A 23,729-nucleotide genomic window follows, 5' to 3' on the forward strand; every position below is an offset into this window, starting at 1 on the left:
AGGCACCAGAGGAGATGTGACAGCTAAGTGTAACGTGGCATCCTGGATGGGGTCTGGAACAGAAATAAGATATTAGGTTAAAACAACTAGTAAATCTGAATAAAATGTGGATTTTAGTTAATAATAATGTATCAATATTGGTCATTATTTGTGACAAATGCACCATACTAATGTAAGATGTTAGTAATAGGGGAATGTGAATGCAGCGGCTCACACCTGTAATCCCAGCACTTTGGGAGGCCAAGGCGAGCCCAAGAGTTCAAGACCAGCCTGGGCAACATGGTGAAACCCTGTCTCTACGAAACATACAAAAATTAGCCAGGCATGGTAGTGCGCACCTGTGTCTCAGCTACTTGGAAGGCTGAGGTGGAAGAATCCCTTGAGCCTGGGAGGTCGAGGCTGCAGTGAGGTGTGATCCTGCCACTGCCCTCCAGCCTGGGTGACAGAGTGGAGACCCTGTCTCAAAAACATAAAAATAATAATAATAGTAATAAAATAGGGGAATGTGGATGTGAGGTATATGGGAACTCTCTGTACTGTCTTCTCAACTTTTCTAAAACTCTAAAACTGTTCTAAAATAAATGTATTTTTTAAAAATTAGCCAAATGCATTTCTTCTAAAACCTTTTTATTAAAACTAATTACTGCTCTCTTTAAAAACAAAAACAAAATAAAACAGAGCCCTGTGAGTCTCCAATTTCCGAGTTGAGTGACCTTTCACAGGGTCACAGAATCAGCCCCAGCTCTCCCAGTCCATTCACTGACTCCTCTCTGTGGCAGAGCTGAGATTTGGTTAAGGAAGTGGGACTACAACTCCCAGAGTGCACCTGTGTGGTTGTCAGGAGCAACCAAGGAAGCCAACTAACAGCCTTGCTAGAGTCTGAGGACTATCCAGGGCCTGACTGCCAGCTAGCCAGCCATGGGCCAGGATTATTACTCTGTGCTCGGGATCACTCGCAATTCAGAGGATGCCCAGATCAAGCAGGCGTAAGTGGGGGTGGGAGCCAGGCCTTAGGGGTGTGCTGGGGCAGGCCCTGCCCTCTTCTCTTCCAAAACGAGCTTTCCTGCACAGCTTAGGGCAGACAAGGTAAACCTTGTTCCTCCTTTCACTTCTTGCATACCTGTATCCTGGCTTTGGTCTGGGTCAGGGCCCAGGTTGGAAGTTTCAACTCTTTAGTTCCTCAATCTGCTCCCAACCCATCTCCCTTTATGCTCCATTCCCTATCTCCTCTCCTGGGTGCCTTGCTTTTCCCAGCAATGAGCCAATTTGAACTTTATCTTGAATATTATGGAGAACCAGAGGCTTGTGAACAAGGGAGTGGCCGGGTCGGATGGATGTTATAAATTCAATTCTGGCCATGATGGAGGTTTTCAGCACTGACTAAACTACATTCCTGAATACTTCCATCAGGTCTTAAGGACATTCTGGCTCATTCCTAAGAAAGCCTATGACAGGAGTCAGTACATTTGTCTGAAAACATGTTTTTGTTTTTTGTTTTGAGACGGAGTTTTGGTCTTGTTGCCCAGAATGGAGTGCAATGGCATGATCTCGGCTCACCGCAACCTCCGCCTCCTGGGTTCAAGCGATTCTTCTGCTTCAGCCTCCCAAGTAGCTGGGATTACAGGCAAGCACCACCATGCCCAGCTAATTTTGTATTTTTAGTAGAGACGGGGTTTCTCCTTTTTGGTCAGGCTGGTCTCGAACTCCCGACCTCTGGTGATCCACCCACTTCAGCCTTCCCAAGTGCTGGGATTATAGGTGTGAGTCACCGCACCCGGCCAAAAACATGTTTTTTTAAACAAATATTTATTGAGCGTCTACCACAAAGGTTGAGAGGGTACTTCACTCCTGCTGCAGTGGTAGCAGCTGGAGATAAATGTCTGAATCCGACAGTGGCACTCCCTTACCTCATGCAGCTAGATTTTGTTGCTGAATAGATGTTGAATAAGTCACCACAACTGTGATGAGTGTTACAAAAGAGGAAGTACAGGGGGCTGTGGAAGTTATCTTAGAAGGAGAGAGACCCTTTAGGAGGCTGTTCGTGGTAATCAAGGCAAAAGATGAGGCCAGAGAAAGGGGAGGGAATGGACTTGGCAATTAAGTGGATCACTGGAGGGTAAAGAAAAGAGGAGTCCAGGATAACTCAATCAACTAAGTTAGACAGTGACAATAGGTGCATGTTTTGAGTGTGTAGGTACTGTTCTGAGAACTATCCATCACTATTTAATCTAATCCTCACAACCGCCCTGAGAATTAAGTGCCATTATTATCCCATGGCCATGCACTAGTGGTGGAGCCAGTGTTCAGACATCAGGCCTCCAAGAGTTACCAGTCATGGGCCTATTCCTGGGCCAGGTCCTGTAGGGGATCAGTGGCGTAAGTGGAGAGTCTGCAGTGTTGTTGGAGAAAAAAGACACAAACTTATGAAAGGATTTGAGAACAACTCAGGACAGTGTATGATGTCACCCACTCTTCGGAGCATCTAATTGACTAGAAGGACCCATCCAGGGAAAGGTAATCAGGAGGAAGGGCAGTGGGAGTGCAGAAAGATAAGCACAGCTTAAGCACTGGAAAGGGCTGGATCAGAATCCAGATTCACTTACCTGCTAGCAGTGTGACCTGGGCAAATTACTTAACCTCTTTAAGCCGAAGTTTTCCCATGTCTAAAAATCATCATCATAATAAAGGTTGCTGTGAGATTGAAATAGGATTAGATGAGATAATGCACGTGTCCAGCAATCATTTGCATGTGAAACCATGTCATATAAAGAGTGATTAAGGCCTGGCATGGTGGCTCATGCCTGTAATCTGAGCACTTTAGGCCAAAGCAGGAGGATCCCTTGAGCCCAGGAGTTTGAGAGGGCAGCCTGGGCATCATAGGGAGACCCTGTCTCTACAGAAAATTTAAAAATTAGCTGGGCATGGTGGCACACACCTGTAGTCCCAGCTACTTGGGAGGCTGAGGTGGGAGGATCGCTTGAGCCCAGAAGGTAGAGGCTACATTGAGCTGTGATTGCACCACTGCACTCCAGTCTGGGCAACAGAGCAAGACCTGTCTCAAAAAAATAAAAATGGCTAGGCTGGGCGCCGTGGCTCATGCCTGTAATCCCAGCACTTTGGGAGGCTGAGGTGGGCAGATCACGAGGTCAGGAGATCAAGACTGTAGCAGGACGAGCCGCAGAAAAAAACCTCTCAGACACCGAGTTGTAGAAGGAAGGGCTTTATTCAGCTGGGAGCATCGGCAAGCTACTGCCTTAAAATCCGAGCTCCCCGAGTGTACAATTTCTGTCCCTTTTAAGGGCTCACAACACTAAAGATTTCACATGAAAGGGTCGTGATTGATTTGAGCAAGCAAGGGGTACGCGACAGGGGCTGCATGCACCGGTGGTCAGGGAGGAACAGAACAGGGCAGAGAGTTTCACAGTGTTTTTCTATACAATGTCTGGAATCTATGAATAACATCGGTTTCTAAGTTATGAGTTGATTTTTAACTACTCGGTTTAGGCCAGGCCTGGTTTCGGGCCTGGCACTGAGCTGCTTGTCTTTGGTTTTACTTCCTTCTTGTTTTTTTTTTTTTTAAAACAAGTACTGAGTATAAAACAGTATAAAACAATATGAGACGGTCTCTCTTCCCTCAAGACCATCCTGGCTAACACGCTGAAACCCCGTCTCTACTAAAAAATACAAAAAATTAGCTGGGTGTGGTGGCGGGCACCTGTAGTCCCAGCTACTCGGGAGGCTGAGGCAGGAGAATGGCGTGAACCCGGGAGGTGGAGCTTACAGTGAGCGAGATCGTGCCACTGCACTCCAGCCTGGGTGACAGAGAGACTCCGTCTCAAAAAAAAAAAAAAAAAGGCCGGGCATGGTGGCTCATGCCTGTAATCCCAGCACTTTGGGAGGACGAGGCAGGAGGATCTCCTGAGGTCAGAAGTTCCAGACCAGCCTGGCCAACAAGGTAAAACCCTGTCTCTACTAAAAAAAATTAGCCGGGCGTGGCGTCGGGCGCCTGTAATCCCAGCTACGCAGGAGGCTGAGGCAGGAGAATTGCTTGAACCTGGGAGGTGGAGGTTGCAGTGAACCAAGATTGAGCCACTGTACTCCAGCCTGGGCAATAAGAGCAAAACTCCATTTCAAAAATAAATAACTCAATAAATAAAAATAGAGTGATTAAAAGAACTGTGTATGTTTCAAAAAGCAGTCCTTAACCCTTCTCCCCTGCAATAACTCTGTCACATGTATGACATGCTTGCTCATGGGATCACCTAGATATTGATCAAAAAAAAAAAAAAAAAGAGCTAAACTTATATAAGGAAGAAAAGCATCATGATGGTTTATAATTGCCCAGGATTCATAATTGCAGCGTTCAAGCTGTGATTTCACCCCTTTCTCTCCCACTCAGGAAAGCAGGTGAATGAGAGTGATGTTACTGCAGGGATAATTTTGAAACCACTTGAATGTATATGAAAAACTAAACCTTTCTCAAACCTTGTTACTTTTTTTTTTGAAACGGAGTCTCTCTCTATCACCCAGGCTGGAGTGATCTCTGCTCACTACAACCTCCGCCTTCTAGGTTCAAGTGATTCTTCTGCCTCAGCTCCCCGAGTAGCTGGGACTACAGGTGTGTGCCACTGTGCCCGGCTAATTTTTGTATTTTTAGTAGAGATGGGGTTTCACCATGTTGGCCAGCCTGGTCTTGAACTCCTGATCTCAAGTGATCTGCCTGCCTCGGCCTCCCAAAGTGCTGGGATTACAGGAGACTGAGATGGGCGGATCACTTGAGGCCAGGAGTTTGAGACCAGGATGGCCAACACAGCGAAAACCCGTCTCTACTAAAAATACAAAAATTAGCCAGGTGTCGTGGTGGGTGCCTGTAGTTCCAGCTACTTGAACCTGGGAGGCGGACATTGCAGTGAGCCCAGATCGCGCCACTGCACTCCAGCCTAGGTGACAGAGTGAGACTATCTCTAAATAAATAAATACAAATAACTGACTGTGACCTTTATAATTGAGAAAGGCTGGCTTGGAAGGCTGTGACAATTGTCTTCAAGTCTCTGAAGGTAGATATTCTCTCTGTAAGGTCCCCAGGGCACAGCCAGGACCCCTATGGATGGAGGGACAGTTGCAGGACAGCAGATCCAGCTTCCTATCGCAGTAAGAGAAGGCATTGCCTAAAAGTCAGAGCCATGCCACAGTGAGGTGGGCTGCCTTGCAGGATGCTGAGCGTGTATCATTTATTTACTCACTCCTGCTCAGTGCCCAGCACTGGGGCTAGAACTGGATGCAGCAACTCCAGGACCTCCCAGTCTATTAGACAGAGGAGTCAATAGACACCTGGAACACAGCACTGCTGAGGACAAGGATCAAAGGTGCTGGGGACTTGGGAAGGGGAAGTCTAACCTAGAAAGGAGGCTAGCAGTCAGGGAAGGTGCCCTGGAGGATTTGGCACCTGAGCCGAAAGTTGAAGGATGAATTAAAAATTGCCCAGAGAAGCTGGGAGGAGCTGCAGAGGGGTGAGTCATGCGGGAGAGGTCAAGGGAGCAGCAAGGGATAACAGTGAGTGAGGCCAGAGGGAGAAGCAGGGGCTTGGATCTTAGAGTGAGACATCTGAGTTTTATGCTGGAGACAATGGGGAAACCAGTGAAGGGTTATGCCAGGAGAGGGACCTGGTCAGAAAGTATTTCAGAAGGCCAGGCGCGGTGACTCACGCCTGTAATCCTAGCACTTTGGGAGGCTGTGGTGGGCGGATCACCTGAGGTCAGTAGTTCAAGACCAGCCTGGCCAACATGGTGAAACCCTGCCTCTACTAAAAATACAAAAATTAGCCAGGCGTGGTGGCTCACGCCAGTAATCCCAGCTACTTGGGAGGCTGAGGCAGGAGAATCGCTTGAACCCGGGAGGCGGAAGTTGTAGTCAGTCGAGATCGCGCCACTGCACTCCAGCCTGGGCGACGAGCGAGATTCCGTCTCAAAAAAAAAAAATTTTTTTTTAAAGGAAAGCATTTTAGAAGCATCAGCATTAACAAGAGCAGAGAGAGTTCTCACTCGCGAGAGCGAGAGATACCGCAATTGGCAGCACATGGTGCAGTGGCGAAGGGGCCACTGGGTGCAGGAAGACATGGTTCTGCAATACTTGTAGGGATAAAGAGACAGGAACAGGTTTCTTATTTATTTTGAGACACAGTCTTGCTCTGTCACCCAGGCTGGAGTGCAGTGGCACAATCTCGGCTCACTGCAGCCTTGACTTCGTGGGCTCAAGCAATCCTCCCACATCAGCCTCCCTAGTAGCTGGGACTACAGGTGTATGCCACCATGCCCGGCTAATTTTTGCATTTTTTTTTTTTTTTTTTTGCATTTTTTTTGTAGAGTCAGAGTTTTGCCATGTTGCCCAGGCTAGTCTTGAACTCCTGAGCTCAAGTGATCCTCCCATCTCAGCCTCCCAAAGTGTTGGGATTACAGGCATGAGCCACTGCACCTGGCCCAGAACATTATTTAGAAGGAAAACCCCATGTGACTTGGTGACTGATGGGATAGGGGTAGAGGGGACAAAGGAGAACTTGGAGTCAAAGTGCTTACATTTCTGGCTGCAGTGCCTGGGGAAAAATTATGCAATGAAAATGTACGTGTCGGCAGGGCGAGGTGGCTCACACCTGTAATCCCAGCACTTTGGGAGGCCATGGTGGGCGGTTCACCTGAGGTCAGGAGTTCAAGACCAGCCTGGCTAACATAGTGAAACCCCGTTTCTAATAAAAATACAAAAAATTAGCCTGGTGTGGTGGCGGGTGCCTGTAATCTCAGCTACTTGGGAGGTTGAGGCAGGAGAATAGCTTGAACCCGGGAGGCGGAGGTTGCAGTGAGCTGAGATCGCGCCATTGCACTCCAGCTTGGGCAACAAGAGGAAACTCCATCTCAAAAAAAAAAAAAAAAAAGTATATGTCTGGGCTCAGTGAATTTATGACACCTTGGAGAGGAGATGGCAAATAGGCAGTTGGAGGTAGTCTTTGGCTCAGGGAAGTGGTCTGGTTCGGGATGGAGATTTAGCTGTGAGAGACAGAAGCCTGCCTCTGGAAAGAGAAGAGAAGCTGTGGAACTCTGGGGATGGCGGCGAGGCGGGTGTGGGCACTGGAAAAGCGGGCGGAGGCAAGGTGGGGGGTCACGCCTGGGCTGAATGACAGGCATCTGTGCTGGATGCTTCCCGTGCAGCCCTCCAGACCCACTCCCCACCCTTCCTGCCCTGCTAGGCTTCCTTGCCCTCAGCCTTCCACATGGAGCCGGCCCAGGGGAGCATCAGGCGGGAGATGGGGAGGGAGATGGAGAGGGAGAAGGGCAGGGCTGCGGCTTTATTCCCCAGTTCTCCTATGGGGTCTCTTCAGTCAGCTGTGTCACTTGACAGAAGGTCACAGCTCCGCTGAGGGCCCTGTCCACACACTCCAACAGACCCCTCAGGGTTCCTGGCCTGGGAAAACTGCACTCCGCTGTCCCTGGCAGTCTCCCTCGGCTCCTCCTGCACCTGGGTGAATGGTCCCTTTATTAAACTCTCCACAAACCACCCAATCTGCGCCATCTCTCCCCAACCCCGGGTCACTGCCGATACATATTCTCGGACGCTGCGATGTCTGCCCTTCAGAAACAGGCCAGCTGGTACGACTTGTATCAACCTTCCCTCCTCCAGGTGTCGCAGACTCGCCCTTTAACCACCGGTTGAAATCAAATGAGCCGTCTTCAGCAGAGATTTTCAGGCAAATAGCAGAGGACTGGGCAGGAACAGGAGTGGGAAAAAAATGAGCAGAGAGTGGGTGGGGGCGGCACAGGAACCGGACGGGCACTAAGCTCCTCAGCCATGCCCCCTGCACACCCAATTGTAGCTCATCCTCCCAAGACGCCTGTGTGTCTGCTCCAGTCCTCTAAGAAGCAAACAGGATTAGATGTGCAGGAAATGTACCTGGAGAAACCGTGAAGTATGAAGGGAAGGGAGCAGGAGTGCTCACAGTGCAGCCTGACACCTGCAAGTGGAGACAGGGAGGGGAGGAGGGAGGGAGAGTGCAGCGAGGCCCGGGGAGCAGCTCAGCCAGCCTTTGGGCAGTCCTCACGCAAAGCTTGCCCGTTGGAGGAGTCCTGTGTCTTGCAGGAATGGGCCAGCCCTGGTATGCCCACCACACGTAAGCATTGAGGGCAGCTCAGCAGGGGCAGTAGCTTCAGCTCAGATGTCTAGGGGGGCAGCTGCTGGAACTGTCAGTCAACTGTGCTCCCCCCACCAGCTACTCTTCAAGAGCTGAGCAGTGCACCTCCGCAGCCACCACAGCCCGTGAAGCCACCCCGGATTTATAGCTAGGCAGGAGTGGACAGACTGCCGCCTCTGAACTCTGGTCTGCCCTCAGAAACAGGCCAGCTGATACGATTTGTATTAATTCTTCCTCCTCCAGGTACCGCAGACTCGCCCTTAAGCACCACCCGTTGAAGTCAAATGAGCCGTCTTCAGCAGAGACTTTCAGGCAAATAGCAGAGGCCTACGACGTGCTGAGTGACCGTGAGTAGCTGTGGGGCTGAGCACCCCGCTGGATTAGGATCATTCCTTAAGTCTCCAGACTGTTGGGTTTTTTGAGGGGGCCCAATAGCGAGGAAGCATCCTTCTTCCCTGCCTAGAATCTAGACACACAGAGAAGACAGAATACGGACCTGCCTTTCTCCGTAGAAGCAAGCTGAGGTGGAGGACATGGGGTGTGGAGCCCAGGATTACACTGACTCGCTCACCCTGGCAGGCAGTGTGGGAGCTGGGGCACATTCCCCACGCATCCCTATGCCCTGCGGGGACGGGACCTTCCCCGGGAGGAACAGAATAAGGGGCTTGGAGCTAGGGGGAAGAAAGCTGAAGCTGGGCAGGCATGCCCACCTGTCCCTCCCAGAGGTCCTTCCCAGTGGCTGAGTGTCCATTTCCCCAGGGCCAGCAAGAGTAGGAAGAGGCAGAGAAAGGCCAGGAGTAATTAGGAAATCTGTCTCCTATGGAAACCAGCAGAGTGAAGAAAGTGTGATCCCCGCCCTGGCACCCAGGGCTGTCCTGCGGGGCTTTCCCTAGGGGCTTGTCCTGGAGACTAATCCTGGTTCCTGCGGAAGTACAGCTAGAAGATCACTAAGGTTTCTACAGCCCCAAGTTTTCAGGACTTCAGGGTCCTTAGACTCTAGGATTTCAAAGTTTTAAAATTTGGAGGCTCTAGAATTCTTAGCTTCTAAAATGTCAAGGTTCTACAATTCTGTTTACCCCGGATAAGAGAGTGGCCATGATGACTGAGTTAGGCCATATCCTAGGGCCATGGCCTGAGCCTCAGTCTCTCAGTTATCCCCCCAATCTCTCACCCTGCCCCCAGCAAACTCAAGGCTTTCCTGTCTGTCTTCTGGGCTACAGGAGCCATACCTAGGTCCTGCCAGAATGAAGTGGAACCCCTGACTCCTAGGGTCTCATTCCAAAGACTGCCAGACAGCAGGCACTTTGGGATCAGGCTGCTTCTGCCCCTTCCCTTTCTCCATATCCGCCTGCTTCCCAGCCCCTCCACCTATCTCAGCCCCCAAAGTTGGACACCTCCTTAAGGTGATGCCCATCCACAGCTATGAAGAGAGGCATCTACGACAAGTTTGGAGAAGAGGGCCTGAAGGGTGGGATTCCTTTGGAGTTTGGATCCCAGACCCCATGGACAACTGGTTACGTCTTCCACGGCAAACCCGAAAAGGTGTTCCACGAGTTCTTTGGTGGAAACAACCCCTTCAGTGGTAAGAGGTCTTCCTCCCCAACCTTGCCTTACAGAGAAAGGGCACAGTTATAAGTGATGCTTTTCGTTGAGTAGTTTTGTTTTTATTTTTACTTTATTATTTTATTTACTTATTTTTTTTGGAGATGGAGACTCACTCTGTTGCCCAGGCTGGAGTGCAGTGGCGTGATCTTGGCTCACTGCAACCTCTGCCTCCCGGGTTCAAATGATTCTCCTGCCTCAGCCTCCCGAGTAGCTGGGACTACAGGCGCATGCTGCCACACCCGGTTAATTTTTTTTATATTTTTAGTAGAGACGAGGTTTTACCGTGTTGCCCAGGCTGGTTTTAAACTCCTGAGCTCAGGCAATCTGCCCGCCTTGCCCTCCCAAAGTGCTAGGATTACAGGCATGAGCCACCATGCCCGGCCTATTTTTACTTTAATAAATATATATAACACATTGCAAAAGAAAAAGTAAAACAGAATTCATTGAAAAAGAAATACATTCCAGCCCTCCATTTTCTTTTTCTTACTTTCTTTTTTATTTTTTTTTAGATGGAGTCCTGTTCTGTCACCCAGGCTGGAGTGCAGTGGCATGATCTCAGCTCACTGCAACCTCCGCCTCCCGGGTTCAAGCAGTTCTCCCTGCCTCAGCCTCCTGAGTAGCTGGGATTACAGGCACCCACCACCACACCCAGCTAATAATTTTATATTTTTTAGTAGAGACGTGGTTTCACCATGTCTGCCAGGCTGGTCTTGAACTCCTGACCTCAGCTGATCTGCCCACCTCTGCCTCCCAAAGTGCTGGGATTACAGGTGTGAGTCACCACGCCTGGCTAATTTTTGTATTTTTCATAGAGTAGAGACAGTGTTTCGCCGTGTTGGCCAGGCTGGTCTTGAACTCCTGACCTCAGGTGATCTGCCCACGTCGGCCTCCCAAAGTGCTGGGATTACAGGCATGAGCCACCGTGTCTGTCCCAGCCCTCCATTTTCTTCCTCAGAAGCAGCTACTAGGGAAGCAGCTACTAGTAAACAGTTTGTGTATCCTTCCAGAAACTTTCCATGCATGTACGAGCTGTATTTATTTTTACATAAGCCTTTTATTTTGTTAAGGAAATAGGGCCACATTTTACACACTGATTTTTTTTCACTTAATATATCTTGGAGATTATCTTATATGTTATACTATATATGGATCTACTTTATTCACTTATATGCAAATCTATATACTATGTACAGATCTGCATAAGATTTCATTGTACAAATGTCTATTAGGGATCCATTGCAGAAGCAAATACTGTTTTAGCCATGTGAAGCAGAAAGGGTTCAAAACAGGGAATTAGGTGCTTTAAAAAATCACTGAGGCCAGGTGTGGTGGCTCACTCCTATAATCCCAGCACTTTGGGAGGCTGAGGTGGCTGGATCGCTTGAGTGTAGGAGTTCAGTACCAACCTGGGCAACATAGCCAAACCCCATCTCTACAAAAAATGTTCCAGGAATGGTGGTGTGTGTCTGTAGTTCCAGCTACTCAGGAGGCTGAGGTGGGAGAATCGCCTGAGCCCAGGAGGTTGAGGCTGCAGTGAGCCAAGATCGGGTCACTGCACTCCAGCCTGGGTGACAGATTGAGACCTTGTCTCAAAAAAATAAAATAAATAAATAAATAAATAATCATTGAAAGGCTTGGGTGAGAAGGCTGTAAGCTGGCCCTGTAGGAAATCTTCCAAGAACACCACCTCTAAACTAGCCCACAAGGAGAGCTGCTGTCTCTGCCACAATCACAAAGAAGGAATCAGGAGATGTCACCATTGCATTCCAGAGCACACCATAAATGTAGCTGCAACTGCTGCCTCACTTGCCTCTGACAGGCATGAAACTCGTGGGTGGACACACAAAGGCTGCTGCAGAAAAACCTAGTATTTCCACAACAGTGCTCACCAGCTCCAGACAGAGCCATGGAGAGATGCCTGCCGCCTTCTTCCTGCCTCCCAAGTAGCTCAGGGTTTACCTGATGAACAGAATTCAAAGCCAGAACCTTAGCTGCGAGAGAGTCTGGGGGATGTTCCTTTTGGCTCTACAGATTCTCTAGCAGGGAAGGTATGCAAGAAGGAGGACAGAGCGGATGCCAAGTGCCAGCATGGCTACCATGGGTGTTTTATAATTTATTATTATTAGAGTCTTGCTCTGTTGCCCAGGCTGGAGTGCAGTGGCACAATCTCGGCTCACTGCAACTTCTGCCTCCTGGGTTCAAGCGATTCTCCTGTCTCAGCCACCCGAGTAGCTGGGATTACAGGTGGGCACCAGAATGCATGGCTAATTTTTGTATTTTTAGTAGAGATGGGGTTTCCACTCAAGACTGGCCAGGCTGGTTTTGAACTCCTGACCTCAGGTGATCTGCCTGCGTCATCCTCCCAAAGTGCTGGGATTACAGGCATGAGTCACCATGCCAGGTCTAATTTATTATTTTTAATTACTGTCTTATCGATGGGTAGTTTCTTTCCAGTCTTTTGCTAATATTGTGGGAAGATACCTCTTGTCTCTTTTGCAGTTAAAACAGTTCTTGTGCTATTTATAGTTTCCCTAATATGCTTGTCTCCCTATCAGACTGGGAGCTCCTCCAGGTCTGATTGATCTCAGAGTAGCCAAACCTCAGCCTAGCATCTGACAAGAGTGAGTGTGGATGGGTGGATGCATGAAATGAAGGAAGACAGATGGATGAATGGATGAGTGGGTGTATGAATAGTTGAGCACATGGTGGGTGGGTGGGTAGGCGGATGGATGGGTGGGTAGGCGGACGAATGGCTGGGTAAATGGATGGATGGCTGGATGGGCGGATGGACAAGTGAGTGGGCTGACAGATGGCTGGGTGGGCTGACGAATGGCTGGGTAGGCGGATGGATGGGTGGGTAGGTGGATGGATGGCTGGGTAGGCGGAAGGATGGCTGGGTAGGTGGATGGGTGCATGATCCCAGGTCTCAGATAAACTGACCAAGAGTTGATTTCTGAGGCTCAGAATCATCTTGCAAAGGCAGTGAAAAGACCTTCACACCTGACTTCCTGGCTTCAGTTATGCCCACATAAGGCCTAGATTTTCACTGCCTGTTTTCTCCTACACCCCTTGCCCCTTCTCCCTGACTATACTTCAGCCTTTCTGAACTTCAAAAGTTCTTTCCTTCTCTTTTCTGTGCCAATACATGGGTTACAGCCCCTCTGCCTCAGAGATTGCTCCCACCGTGTGCCACCCTCACGTGTCTGCCAGAGGAAGCTGAGTTTATAAGCTCCATGTGAGACTGAAAACAGCAAGGGGCTTCAAGTAGTGGGCCTGTTTCCAGTCCATGCGCTGCCATTTGTGAACCGTGTGATCCTGGGAAAATCTCTTCACCCCTCTGAAACCCCAGCTTCCTAACCATTACATAGCCAAAATAATCATTAAGGCTCAAGGGCTATTATCAGATGAGATAATGTTTATGAAAAGGGGCTTTGCAATCGGCCGGGCATGGTGGCTCACACCTGTAATCCCAGCACTTCGGGAGGCCGAAGCCGGCAGATCACTTGAGGTCGGGAGTTCGAAACCAGCCTGACCACCATGGAGAAAACCCATCTCTACTAAAACAACAACAACAACAACAACAACAACACAAAGCCAGGCACAGTAGTGCATGCCTGTAATCCCAGCTACTTAGGAGGCTGAGGTAGGAGAATTGCTTGAACCGAGGAGGTGGAAGTTGTGGTAAGCCGAGATTGCGCGATTACACTCCAGCCTGGGCAACGAGAGCGAGACTCCGTCTCAAAAAAAAAAAAAAAAAAAAAAAGAGAGAGAAAAATAAAAGGAAAGGGGCTTTGCAGTCCAAAAATGCCATACGGTGGACCTTGTCTCCCTACCTGTCTCAGTTCAAAGGAGCCAAGTGAGTCTACAGGGCATTGCTCATTGGGAAAGCTCAGGCTCAGGGTCTGGGCTTTCTCAGGCAGTGCCCAGAAGCTATACTGCCATAGTGCTCCACCCCAAGAGTTCCTGAGTCCCATCTCCCTGTAGGGTTGAGGGGCTGGGCTTCCTGTGGACTGGCTATTGGGGTGTTTACTGCCTGGTACACTGTAGGTCTGGGTGAACAAGTGAATTCAGCAATGCAACAGGAGGACCAGATGATTCGCAGGCCTCTTGATTGCCCATCACATCTTAGAGGGACATAGTGTAGTCACCTCACCATCCCTGCCTGAGGTCATTTCATCATTCTAGCCTGTGAAGTTCATTCCATGGCATTAACCATGAGAGGCAGAATATGGAAACTCTTAACCATAGCGCCCCTTGAGTTTACAGCTTATGAAGGGCTTCCACATCTAGCGATGCAGTGTGGCACAGTGGTTAAGGACACAGGTTCTGTAGTCATATTGTCCTGTTGTTCAGATCCCAACTCTACTGCTTACTAGCTATGGGACCTTAAGCATTTTGTTTGGCCTCCCTGGACCGATGAAATAATAATGTAAGGTTCCAAAAATGGCACCTGACGCATAGTAAGCTCTCAGCAAGTTTCAGCTCTTCATATTAATGGTGGAAGGCAGGTCAGGCATTATTACCCCATCCCACAGACCAAGACCATCCCACAGACCAAGACACTGAAGCCCACGGATCACACAGCACATCAGGGGCAGAGCCAGGATGGGGCTGTCTTTGCACTGGGAGGAAGGATGGGGGCAGCAAGAGGGGTTATGGGTGCAGAGCTGGGCAGAGGCAAAAGAAATTGAGGAAAGAGGAGTTTGGGGGATGCTGGTGGCCTCTCAGATTTTTAGGGACCAACCCTTTCCCTCCCCCATCTCAGCTGACAGCTTTATAGAAACTTGAGTCTGGGGTCTTTAGCAGTCTTGGGCTGGGCTGGACAGCGAAGGGGAATGGAGTCTGGGGAAGAGTAGGGAGGACTGGCAGGCTCTGACCTTACTGCTGAGGACTACCAGCAGTCTCTTCTGGCACTCCCGAGCGCGGCCACCAGAGGGAGCGCCTCCCTTTCCTGAGACCGCCAGCGTTAGGGTATCCGAGTTATGAATAAGAGAGACGGGGAAGCGGGGGTGGGGGCGGGGAGGGCGGAGGGGAATGTCCCAAGCGGAGGTGAAGCAGTGAGAAGTAGCAAAGGTGATAATCACTGCATCTGCAGTTGAAGACAGCTCCTTGGTTTGGCCAGTCCGAGAGGTGGTTATAGGATGCTGGGTATTACACAGGACACTGAAGAGGTTGGGGAGCATATCTGGATAGGGAGGCGGAGTATGTGTGTGTGTGTGTGTGTGTGTGTGTGTGTGTGTGTGTGTGTGTGTGTGTGTGTATACATGCATGTCTGGGTCTCTGGATACAATTTCTCTTACTCCCTACCTCCTGCAGAGTTTTTTGATGCAGAAGGAAGTGAGGTGGATTTGAACTTTGGGGGGCTCCAGGGCCGAGGGGTCAAGAAGCAGGACCCCCCAGTCGAACGGGATCTCTACCTGTCCCTGGAGGACTTATTCTTTGGCTGCACCAAAAAAATTAAGATCTCCAGAAGGGTGAGTACTCAGCTTGCTCCTCCCGGGAGCCACCTATCTCCTGCAGCCTAGCAGCTGCCTCCTCCCTTACCCGGGCGGGAGGATTCAGGGATGGTCTCTGATGGAATTATGGAACCTTAGATTCAGAGACCTAGGATGTTAGAATTCCGGAATCTGAAATTCGGAAGGGACAATTGAGGACATTAGCCCGGTTCTTTCCTAGTGCAGGAGTGCCCTCTGCAGCCTTCCCAACTGGGACAGGCTCTTTCCCTTCCTTTCTTTCAGTTCAGCCCCATCCCCATGGGAACTGGAAAGGCTCTGAATGGGAAGAGTCTCCTCTGAATTCTTCCCTCTGGGCTTTACCAGACCATATTCCCAGGATTTCATCAGGGTGCATGCCTCGTGCATAAGAAAGAACAGTGGGCATGGAGGGCGGGCTGGGAGACAGTCCCCAAGGTGATGGGTTGAGGAAGACCCTCAGTGCCTCATGTCTAGTCCTTGGCTTGGCCCTGTCCCATGGCCCAGCCCTGTGCCAGGCATAAGAGCAAACCCCCTCCACCTTTGCCCGGCAGAGGAGATGCCGATGTGGCCATGCTTCCCACAGATGGCACCCATCTGGACATGCGAGTGGGGAGTGGAAGGACCCCCAGTGGGGAATGCACTTGGGGGAGGCTTAGATATGTTGACTTTCATTTCTCTCTTTGGGATTAAGAGACTTGCTGGAGGCTCAGAGCTGGGCCTCTGGGATTTGGAGAGAGGAATGGAGTACATTTTCACCACGTATCTGTTAGTGGCCAGGGCTGGAGCTGTGTGTTTGATCAACTAATGGTGACTGCTTGGCATCTCAGCCCCCAGCCCCAGTCTCATGGCATCCTCTGCCATCCTGGAATCATAAGTTCTTGGTTGTCATGACAACAGGATGGGAGTGGGAGTGGCTCAGGGCAGGCTGTCCCCATTGCTGGAGGCTCTTCCCATTGCCAGAGGATTGAGCCCAAGTACAAATCCCATAGAGCATCTTTCACGTGTGCAAAGGTCACCTGAGTGTTCATGAAAATCTGAGCAAATCTCGACTGTACTCATGGAAGTCCTAAGCAGACCTCCCTACACCTGATATGTTGCTGCAGGTGCTGAACGAGGATGGGTACTCCTCCACCATCAAGGACAAGATCCTGACCATTGATGTGAAGCCCGGTTGGAGGCAGGGCACACGCATCACCTTTGAGAAAGAAGGGGACCAGGTGAGGGGGGAAGAAGCTGACTCAGGTCAGTCACTGAGCTCAGGCGGTGGGAAGACTGAGGAGGAAAGGAAGGGAAAGGAGGCAATACTTTTTCCTGCCCCTGTGAGCCTTGGTCTGTAGAGAGCCCAGTCTGCAGAGTGGGTAAGATGGGATCCCTAATGTTCCTTCCAAGGAACAGAGCCTTAGCCTTACAATGCTTCTGTGAACAGGCAGCCCAGGGACTGTCCCCATTTTACAGAGTGGGAAATGGGGGCCCAGAGAAGAATGGGACTTGCCCAGGGCAAGAACATGAGAGCTGAAAGGAGATCCCAGTCTGAACTCCAGTGTTTTCCTGATTTTCTTCAATGCTTTTCAGAATAAAGCCCAACTACAGGAGCTACTCAGAAACCATTTAATCATAATAATTTTATTTATTTATTTTATTTTGAGATGGAGTCTCACTTTGTCACCCAGGCTGGAGTGAGGTGGCACGATCTCAGCTCATTGCAGCCTCCATCTCCTGAATTCAAGCGATTATCCTGCACCAGCCTCCTGAGTAGCTGGGACTACAGGCACACGCCACCACGCACAGCTAATTTTTTTTTTTTTTTTTTTTTTTTTTGAGACAGTCTCGCTCTGTTACCCAGGCTGGAAGACAGTGGTGCGATCTCTCACTGCAAACTCCGCCTCCTGGGTTCAAGTTATTCTGCTGCCTCAGCTTCCCCAGTAGCTGGGATTACAGGCATGCACCACCATACCCAGCTAATTTTAGTATTTTTAGTAGAGACGGGGTTTCACCATGTTGGCCAGGCTGGTCTTGAACTCCTGACCTCAGGTGATCCACCTGTCTCAGCCTCCCAAAGTGCTGGGATTACAGGCGTGAGCCACCGCGCCCGGTCACCCAGCTAATTTTTGTATTTTTATAGAGATAGGGTTTCTCCGTGTTGGCCAGACTGGCCTCGAAATCCTGACCTCAGGTGATACACCTGCCTCGTCCTCCCAAAGTGCCTGGGATTACAGGTGTGAGCCACCATGCCTGGCCTAATAATTTTAAATTAAATACTATTTAAATAAAAACATAAATTTATTGTCCAAGGCGTGCTGAGTCCTTAAGTCCTGAGAAGAGGCATTCAGAGCCAGGAAAGACACATTCCTTTGCCTGCACTTTTTGCCCCTTTCTCACCTATGAAACTTCTACCTCCCGTCTGGCCTGGTGGCTCACACTCATAGCCCCAGCACTTTGCGAGGCCAAGGCAGGAGAATCACTTGAGCTCAGAAGTTTGAGACTAGCCTGGGCAACATAGCGAGACTTTGTCTCTACTAAAAATAAAAAAGTTAGCTGGGCGTGGTAGTGTGTGCCTGTGGTCCCAGATACTCAGGAGACTGAGGCAGGAGGATCTTTTGAGCCGAGGAGGTCAAGGCTGCAGTGAAGTATGATCATGCCACTGCACTTCAGCCTGGGCAACAGAGTGAGACCCTGTCTAAAGCAAAACAAAACAAACAAAAAACAAATAAAACATCTACTTTGAAGAAATACGCTTCAAAACCCAGCTCCAGTGTTCCCTGCTCTGGGCAACCTCCTCTGAGCCCCAGCCTCTGGGCCTCCCTTTATCATGTCTTGAGCGTGCTGAAGATTCACCATTAGTGTTAGGGGCCAGTCTGATTCCTCTGTCCCCAGCGCCCAGAAGAGACCTCAGCAGAGTTTTGGTGACTTAATGAAGTTTGGGGCAGGGGTGTCATGCCTGGAGTTACTAGCAAGACAGAGACATAAGGGCAGTTGCCTGACGCCCAGCTCAGTGTTCCACCTGCCTTCCACCTGAGGAAGCCTCTCCGCCCCTCCAGCTGAGTGTGTCTATTTTGGGCATGCTCAGTACAGAAGTAATTCTGGGGGGATTCATCTGGGTAAGCTTCTCAGGCTTCTAATCCATCTGGGCTATGGGGGCTAAACTGAAAAGGCCCTTCCAGAAAACCTGCTCTCAATTCCCCATTGTACAGATGAAGACATGGAGACAAATAGAGGCAGGAACTTGGCCAAGGTCACATGGCCAACTAGTCCTTGTCACCCTTTGGCGTCCCCTGCCCAGGGCCCCAACATCATCCCAGCAGACATCATTTTCATCGTAAAGGAGAAGCTACACCCTCGCTTCCGCAGGGAGAATGACAACCTCTTCTTCGTGAACCCCCTCCCTCTGGGCAAGGTGAGTGGGCAAAGGGCAAGAGCAGTGGGGAGGAGATCCGAGTGAGCCCCGCCTGCCCCGGCCTAGACTTGGTCTCCCCTCCCACAACCACCTGCCATCAGTCACTAAGCCCTGTGGATTCCACCTTCCAAATCACCATCCACTTGGTCCCCTCTGCTCATCTGCACCGCCTGGATCTGTACACCAGATCTGCGCAGCAGGCCCTCCTCCCCACTTCTCATCTCCTCCAGGCTCTTCTCCTTGGGGATCCTGCCACACACTCGTCAGACCCTGCCACACTTCTGTCTAAACATCTTTGTGCCACTGGAGGCCCTCTGCCATCTGCTCCCTGCTTACCCCTTCCCCTGCACTCCAGCCCCTTCGCCGCATAGCACCCTGCCTGTGTGGCGCATTGTCACACCTCCGTTCTCATTTCTGCTGGGCCCTCTCCATGGAATGCTGTCTATTCACCTGACCCTATAGAGTCCTCATCAATAGCTACCACCACTGCTACCACTTCCTGCCCCACTCCTGAATCGTTTAGGGGCCTCTCCTTGGCTCCCACAAATGCTTTTATTCTATCTCCATCATTACATTTATACAACATCCATCTTACCTTCCAGATCCATCCATCTTTCCTGCCAGGGCAGAAAATTGCCTGGATCATTCACCTATTAGTTCTTGAACAGCCTCATCTCCCTTGTGCCCAACTCACAGTCTGGCACTGGACAGGTTCCTAAGGTGCCTTCTAAATAGAAGGGCCATGGTGACCCTCCTCAGCCCCACCTTTGGCCCTGACCCTCCCTAGGCTCTCACCTGCTGCACTGTGGAGGTGAAGACCCTAGATGACCGTCTGCTCAACATCCCCATCAATGACATCGTCCAGTGAGTCCATCTGCCTTGGGCCCCAGTAGCCAAGAGAAGGGCTAGCCTGGGATTTGTGTGGTAGTGTGACAGGTCTGCCCAGTAGAGTTGTACAGGCTGCCCCCAGCAGAAGGGTTCCCTGCTGAGGGGATAGAGAGGACCAAAACTGAACCCACACTCTGGCCAAGCTGTGGGCTGCAATCACCTGGCAAAAGGAACACATTTTTCTAATCCACACAAAGCCACTGCAGAGGCTAGAGGCCCCCATTGTTGGGCAACCCCGTAGCCTCCATCCCCCCCAAAACTTCTCATTAGAGTTCTGAGTTGCATCCCCTAAGTCCTTTTCCAAGAAAGGCCCTCTGCCCGTGCGGAGGTTTGCCTGGCAGCCCTGCCCTCACCCCAGGGTTTGCTCACCTTTACTTCCCCTTTCCCGTATCTTAAAGTTTCTGGAATCCTCCATCAGAGACTCACTGTAAACAGGTTTTCAGGGAGCGAGCTGTTTGGAACAAGCCAATCTCCTCTCCTTTCCCAACCAGTTCTGGCTAAGAACCACTCCAGGTGAAGGCTGCAGTGACTGTCCCCTTCCTGGGGTTATGTGAGTAGGGGTTATGTGACAGGGACCTGCTGAGGTGCTGCTCTGGGATGCCCTCTAAGCTCCTTTCTTTCATCCTATTTCAGCCCCAAATACTTCAAGAAGGTGCCAGGTGAGGGGATGCCATTGCCGGAGGACCCCACTAAGAAAGGAGATCTCTTCATCTTTTTCGACATCCAGTTCCCCACCCGCCTCACACCCCAGAAGAAGCAGTTGCTGCGCCAGGCATTGCTGACATGACTGTGGTGGGCTGGAGCAGTGGTGAGAGGAGGCTAGCCAGGCCTCACCCCACCCCTACCTGCCACAGCCTCAGGGTGTGCAGGGGAGCCTGCTGCACAGATATGATACCAGGGTGGGAGGGCGCAGGGCTTAAACTGACATAATAAAGATCTATTTCCTGTCCTCCAGCTACACCCACGAGAGTACATTGGAGAGGAGCTTCATATTAGCCCTTCTTGTGGGGTACAGGGAAGAAAGAGGCCCAAGGAGCTGAGTGCCTGAGTCCCTGTCCTGGCTTTGTGGGAAAGGGCAGGTAAGGGTTCAGATCCTCTGTGCTTCCACTTTGATAGAGTAGGGCAGGACTGTGGGGCCTCTGAGGGTGTCTAGCTCTCCTCTGGCTTTTCATGACGGAAGAGACAATCTCTGGAGCATGATATGGTCACGTTTGAGACAGGAAAACTAAAGCACAAAAGAAAACATTTGTTGCAGGTCACTCCAGCCTCAGTGGCAAAGCTGTCATCAGAACCTTGAAGGTGGCAGGGTGCGGTGGCTCACGCCTGGACTTTGGGAGGCCGAGGTCGGTGGGTCACTTGAGGTCAGGAGTTCAAGACCAGCATGGCCAACATAGTGAAACCTCGTCTCTACTAAATACAAAAATTAGCCAGGTGTGATGGCGGGCACCTGTAATCCCAGCTACTCCAAAGTTTGAGGCAGGAGAATTGCTTGAACCTGGGAGGCAGAGTTGCAGTGAGCTGAGATTGTGCCACTGCACTCCAGCCTGGGCAAAAGTGAAATTCCTTCTCAAAAAAACCTAAAAAGGCCGGGTGTGGTGGTTCATGCTTGTAATCCCAGCACTTTGGGAGGCCGAGGCAGGTGGATCACCTGAGGTCAGGAGTTCAAGACTAGCCTGGCCAACATGGTGAAAACCTGTCTCTACTAAAAATACAAAAATTAGCTGGGCGTGGTGGCGAGGGCCTGTAATGCCAGCTACTCGGGAGGCTGAGGCAGGGGAATCACTTGAATCTAGGAGGTGGAGGTTGCAGTGAGCCGAGATTGTGCCACTGCAACCCTAGCCTGGGTGACAGAGCAAGACTCTGTCTCAAAACAAAAAACCCCCCAAAAACCTTGAAGTTCACTTCCCACAGACTCGCCCTGCGTAGAGAAGCAGCATAAAGAACACATGTGCACTGGAAACAGCTTTGGTTCCACCTCTCTGGCCTCAATCCCCTGGTCTGTGACAGGGTCCTGGGCAGGGTGATCTGGGAGGCAGGAAACCTGAGTTCTGACCCCAGCCCTGCCACATTCTCCTGGGACCAGTTACCACACCTGTCTTGTCAGTAAAGCAGAGCTCATAACCCCCCTCACAGGCATGTTTTGAGGACTGAGATCATTGATGTGAAAGTGCTTGGTGAACTCACTGCTTAGATCCAGGAAGCGGTAACAGCACTGCTGCCCCCAAGGCCTGGAGTTCCAGCGTCCAGGTCCAACTGGGCCTGCGTAGACCACACTTGCCTCCTCAAAGTCAACAAGTGTGTTATGCTCCCCTTCCATGCCAGGGAGGTTCCCTTCTAGAGTCTGAGCTTGGGTGAGGATAGATCCAGGCTTACGGGGAGTAGGTAGCCAATTCCATGGAATGCCTTCAGAGGTGCCAGAAAAGGCCCCATGTTCTCCAGATTACTTGGGACTCTACCACTCAAATCACATCAGCTTAAGGTTTTTTTAAAAATAGGGGTTCAGTAGCACTTTCGTCATTAAAAAAATCACCATGGGCTGGGCGTGGTGGCTCATGCCTGTAATCCCAGCACTTTGGGAGGCCGAGGCGGGTGGATCACAAGGTAAGGAGTTCAAGACCAGCCCGGGCAACATGGTGAAACTTCGTCTCTACTAAAAATACAAAAATTAGCCGGGCATGGTGCCATGCATTTGTAATCCTAGCTACTTGGCAGGCTGAGGCAGGAGAATCACTTGAACCCAGGAGGCAGAGGTTGCAGTGAGCCAAGATCATGCCACTGCACTCCAGCCTGGGTGACAGAGGAGACTCCGTCTTAAAAAAAAAAAAAAAAAAAAAAAAAAATCACCATGAAGTCAGCTGCCCAAAGACCTTGAGATGAAGACTCTGGGACCAGGGCTCCAAGAAGCATTTCAGCACAGTAGTTAAAAGCACGTGGGCTTTGGAGTCAGACACACCTGTTCTGGATCCCAGGTGTGCTACTAGCCAGCTGTGTGCCTTTGGGCAAATCACTTCACCTCTCTAAACCCGTTTCTTAAAGCTTACAGCCCCTACCTTGCAGGCCTTTCATGGAAACCAGATGGTGAGGCATGAAATACTCTGGGGGCAGGACTCGGGTGGAGTGGGATGGTGAGAGCTGCCCTGTTCTGAGAGCAAGCCCTGAACTGGAGTGCAGAGGCAGGGCTGTGAAATTCTTGAACTCTAGGTCTCCTGTAGGGCAGCAGGAAAGCCTACTCCTTATCATGAAGGAAGCCTGGGTCTCAGGCCTGAAAGTCCCTTAGGAGATTCCTATTACCTCAGTGATCTTCGGTGCTACCTTGAATTAGGCAAAGCAGGGCTTATCATAGGCCCACTTAATAGGCATTAAAGGGCTGGGAACCAAAGAGAAGTGATCTACCTGTGATCAGAATGAATGAGGCCCACTGGTATGTTTTCCAGTGGTTCCTACCACTGTTCTCAGGTCATTGTCCCAAGGCCATGCCCAGAACCACAGTGAAGTTGAGTAGCCTCATGTCTATTAAGGCTGCTGAATGAACCAGCTGACTTGCTCATGCCCACCCGGCCTGTTTAGCTTTGACACACACCTACCAAACTGCCCCCCCTTCTTCCCGTCCAGAGCAGAGCTAACAGCCTGCCTCACAGGATTAGTGTGAGAAGGTACATAAAGCAGTGGCCAGGTCCTCCGTATATGCCACCCCCTGCAGTCTGGCTGGGCTGCCTGTCACCTTTACCCTGGTTTGCCGCCTTACGGCACTCAACCCTGTCCCTCCCGAGGACTATGGGGCCTCAGTTCAATTTGTCAAAAACTAAGAAGGAAGCTGAAGAATCCTGGGCCCTCGTTCCTTCTCCAAGAACCAGTCTAACACCCTGGCCCTCAACCCAAGCACTGAAGGGTCTAGCCTCCAGCTCTATTGGGCTAATGAGGAGGTGAAGAAGCAGTGGCTTCAGCTGCTTGAGGCTGAGGGAAGAGGGAGGGTGGTCGTGTTCTCAGGGCCTAGCTCCACAGCTGCCAAACAGGCTTCTCCAAGGACCCCAGGTCTCTTGAGGTCTCTGGGGGAGTCCACGAGGGGAAGGAGGACTGGGTCCTGGTCCCAGTTCAGTAGTGGACTTTCTGGGTGTTCTTGCCTGCATCACCTGTGTCAGGCCTCAGTTTCTTCAGACACCTACAAACTGGGTCTGAGTGACATAATTCTAAG

The 23,729-nt window shown here is 50.6% G+C and overlaps 2 protein-coding genes across 2 annotated transcripts in view; both read left to right on the top strand.

The window, feature by feature from the left end:
• The window catches only part of PAAF1 (proteasomal ATPase associated factor 1), a 79,019-nt gene extending 70,496 nt beyond the window's left edge, over positions 1 to 8,523 (top strand). The window contains exon 10 of the mRNA XM_063641372.1: positions 8,420 to 8,523. The gene's annotated coding sequence lies outside the window, so the exon portion shown is untranslated. The remainder of the gene's footprint in view (positions 1 to 8,419) is intronic.
• Positions 847 to 20,497, top strand: DNAJB13 (DnaJ heat shock protein family (Hsp40) member B13). The gene is made up of 8 exons (XM_055282899.2): positions 847 to 986; positions 8,420 to 8,523; positions 9,597 to 9,758; positions 15,098 to 15,255; positions 16,359 to 16,472; positions 18,536 to 18,649; positions 19,437 to 19,513; positions 20,171 to 20,497. The coding sequence occupies exons 1-8, from the start codon at positions 919 to 921 to the stop codon at positions 20,322 to 20,324; spliced, it is 951 nt and encodes a 316-aa protein (XP_055138874.1). The 5' UTR covers positions 847 to 918; the 3' UTR covers positions 20,325 to 20,497.
• Positions 20,498 to 23,729: the final 3,232 nt, after the last annotated feature.

This window comes from Symphalangus syndactylus, chromosome 6, assembly GCF_028878055.3.
Source record: "Symphalangus syndactylus isolate Jambi chromosome 6, NHGRI_mSymSyn1-v2.1_pri, whole genome shotgun sequence".
Taxonomy (NCBI): domain Eukaryota; kingdom Metazoa; phylum Chordata; class Mammalia; order Primates; family Hylobatidae; genus Symphalangus; species Symphalangus syndactylus.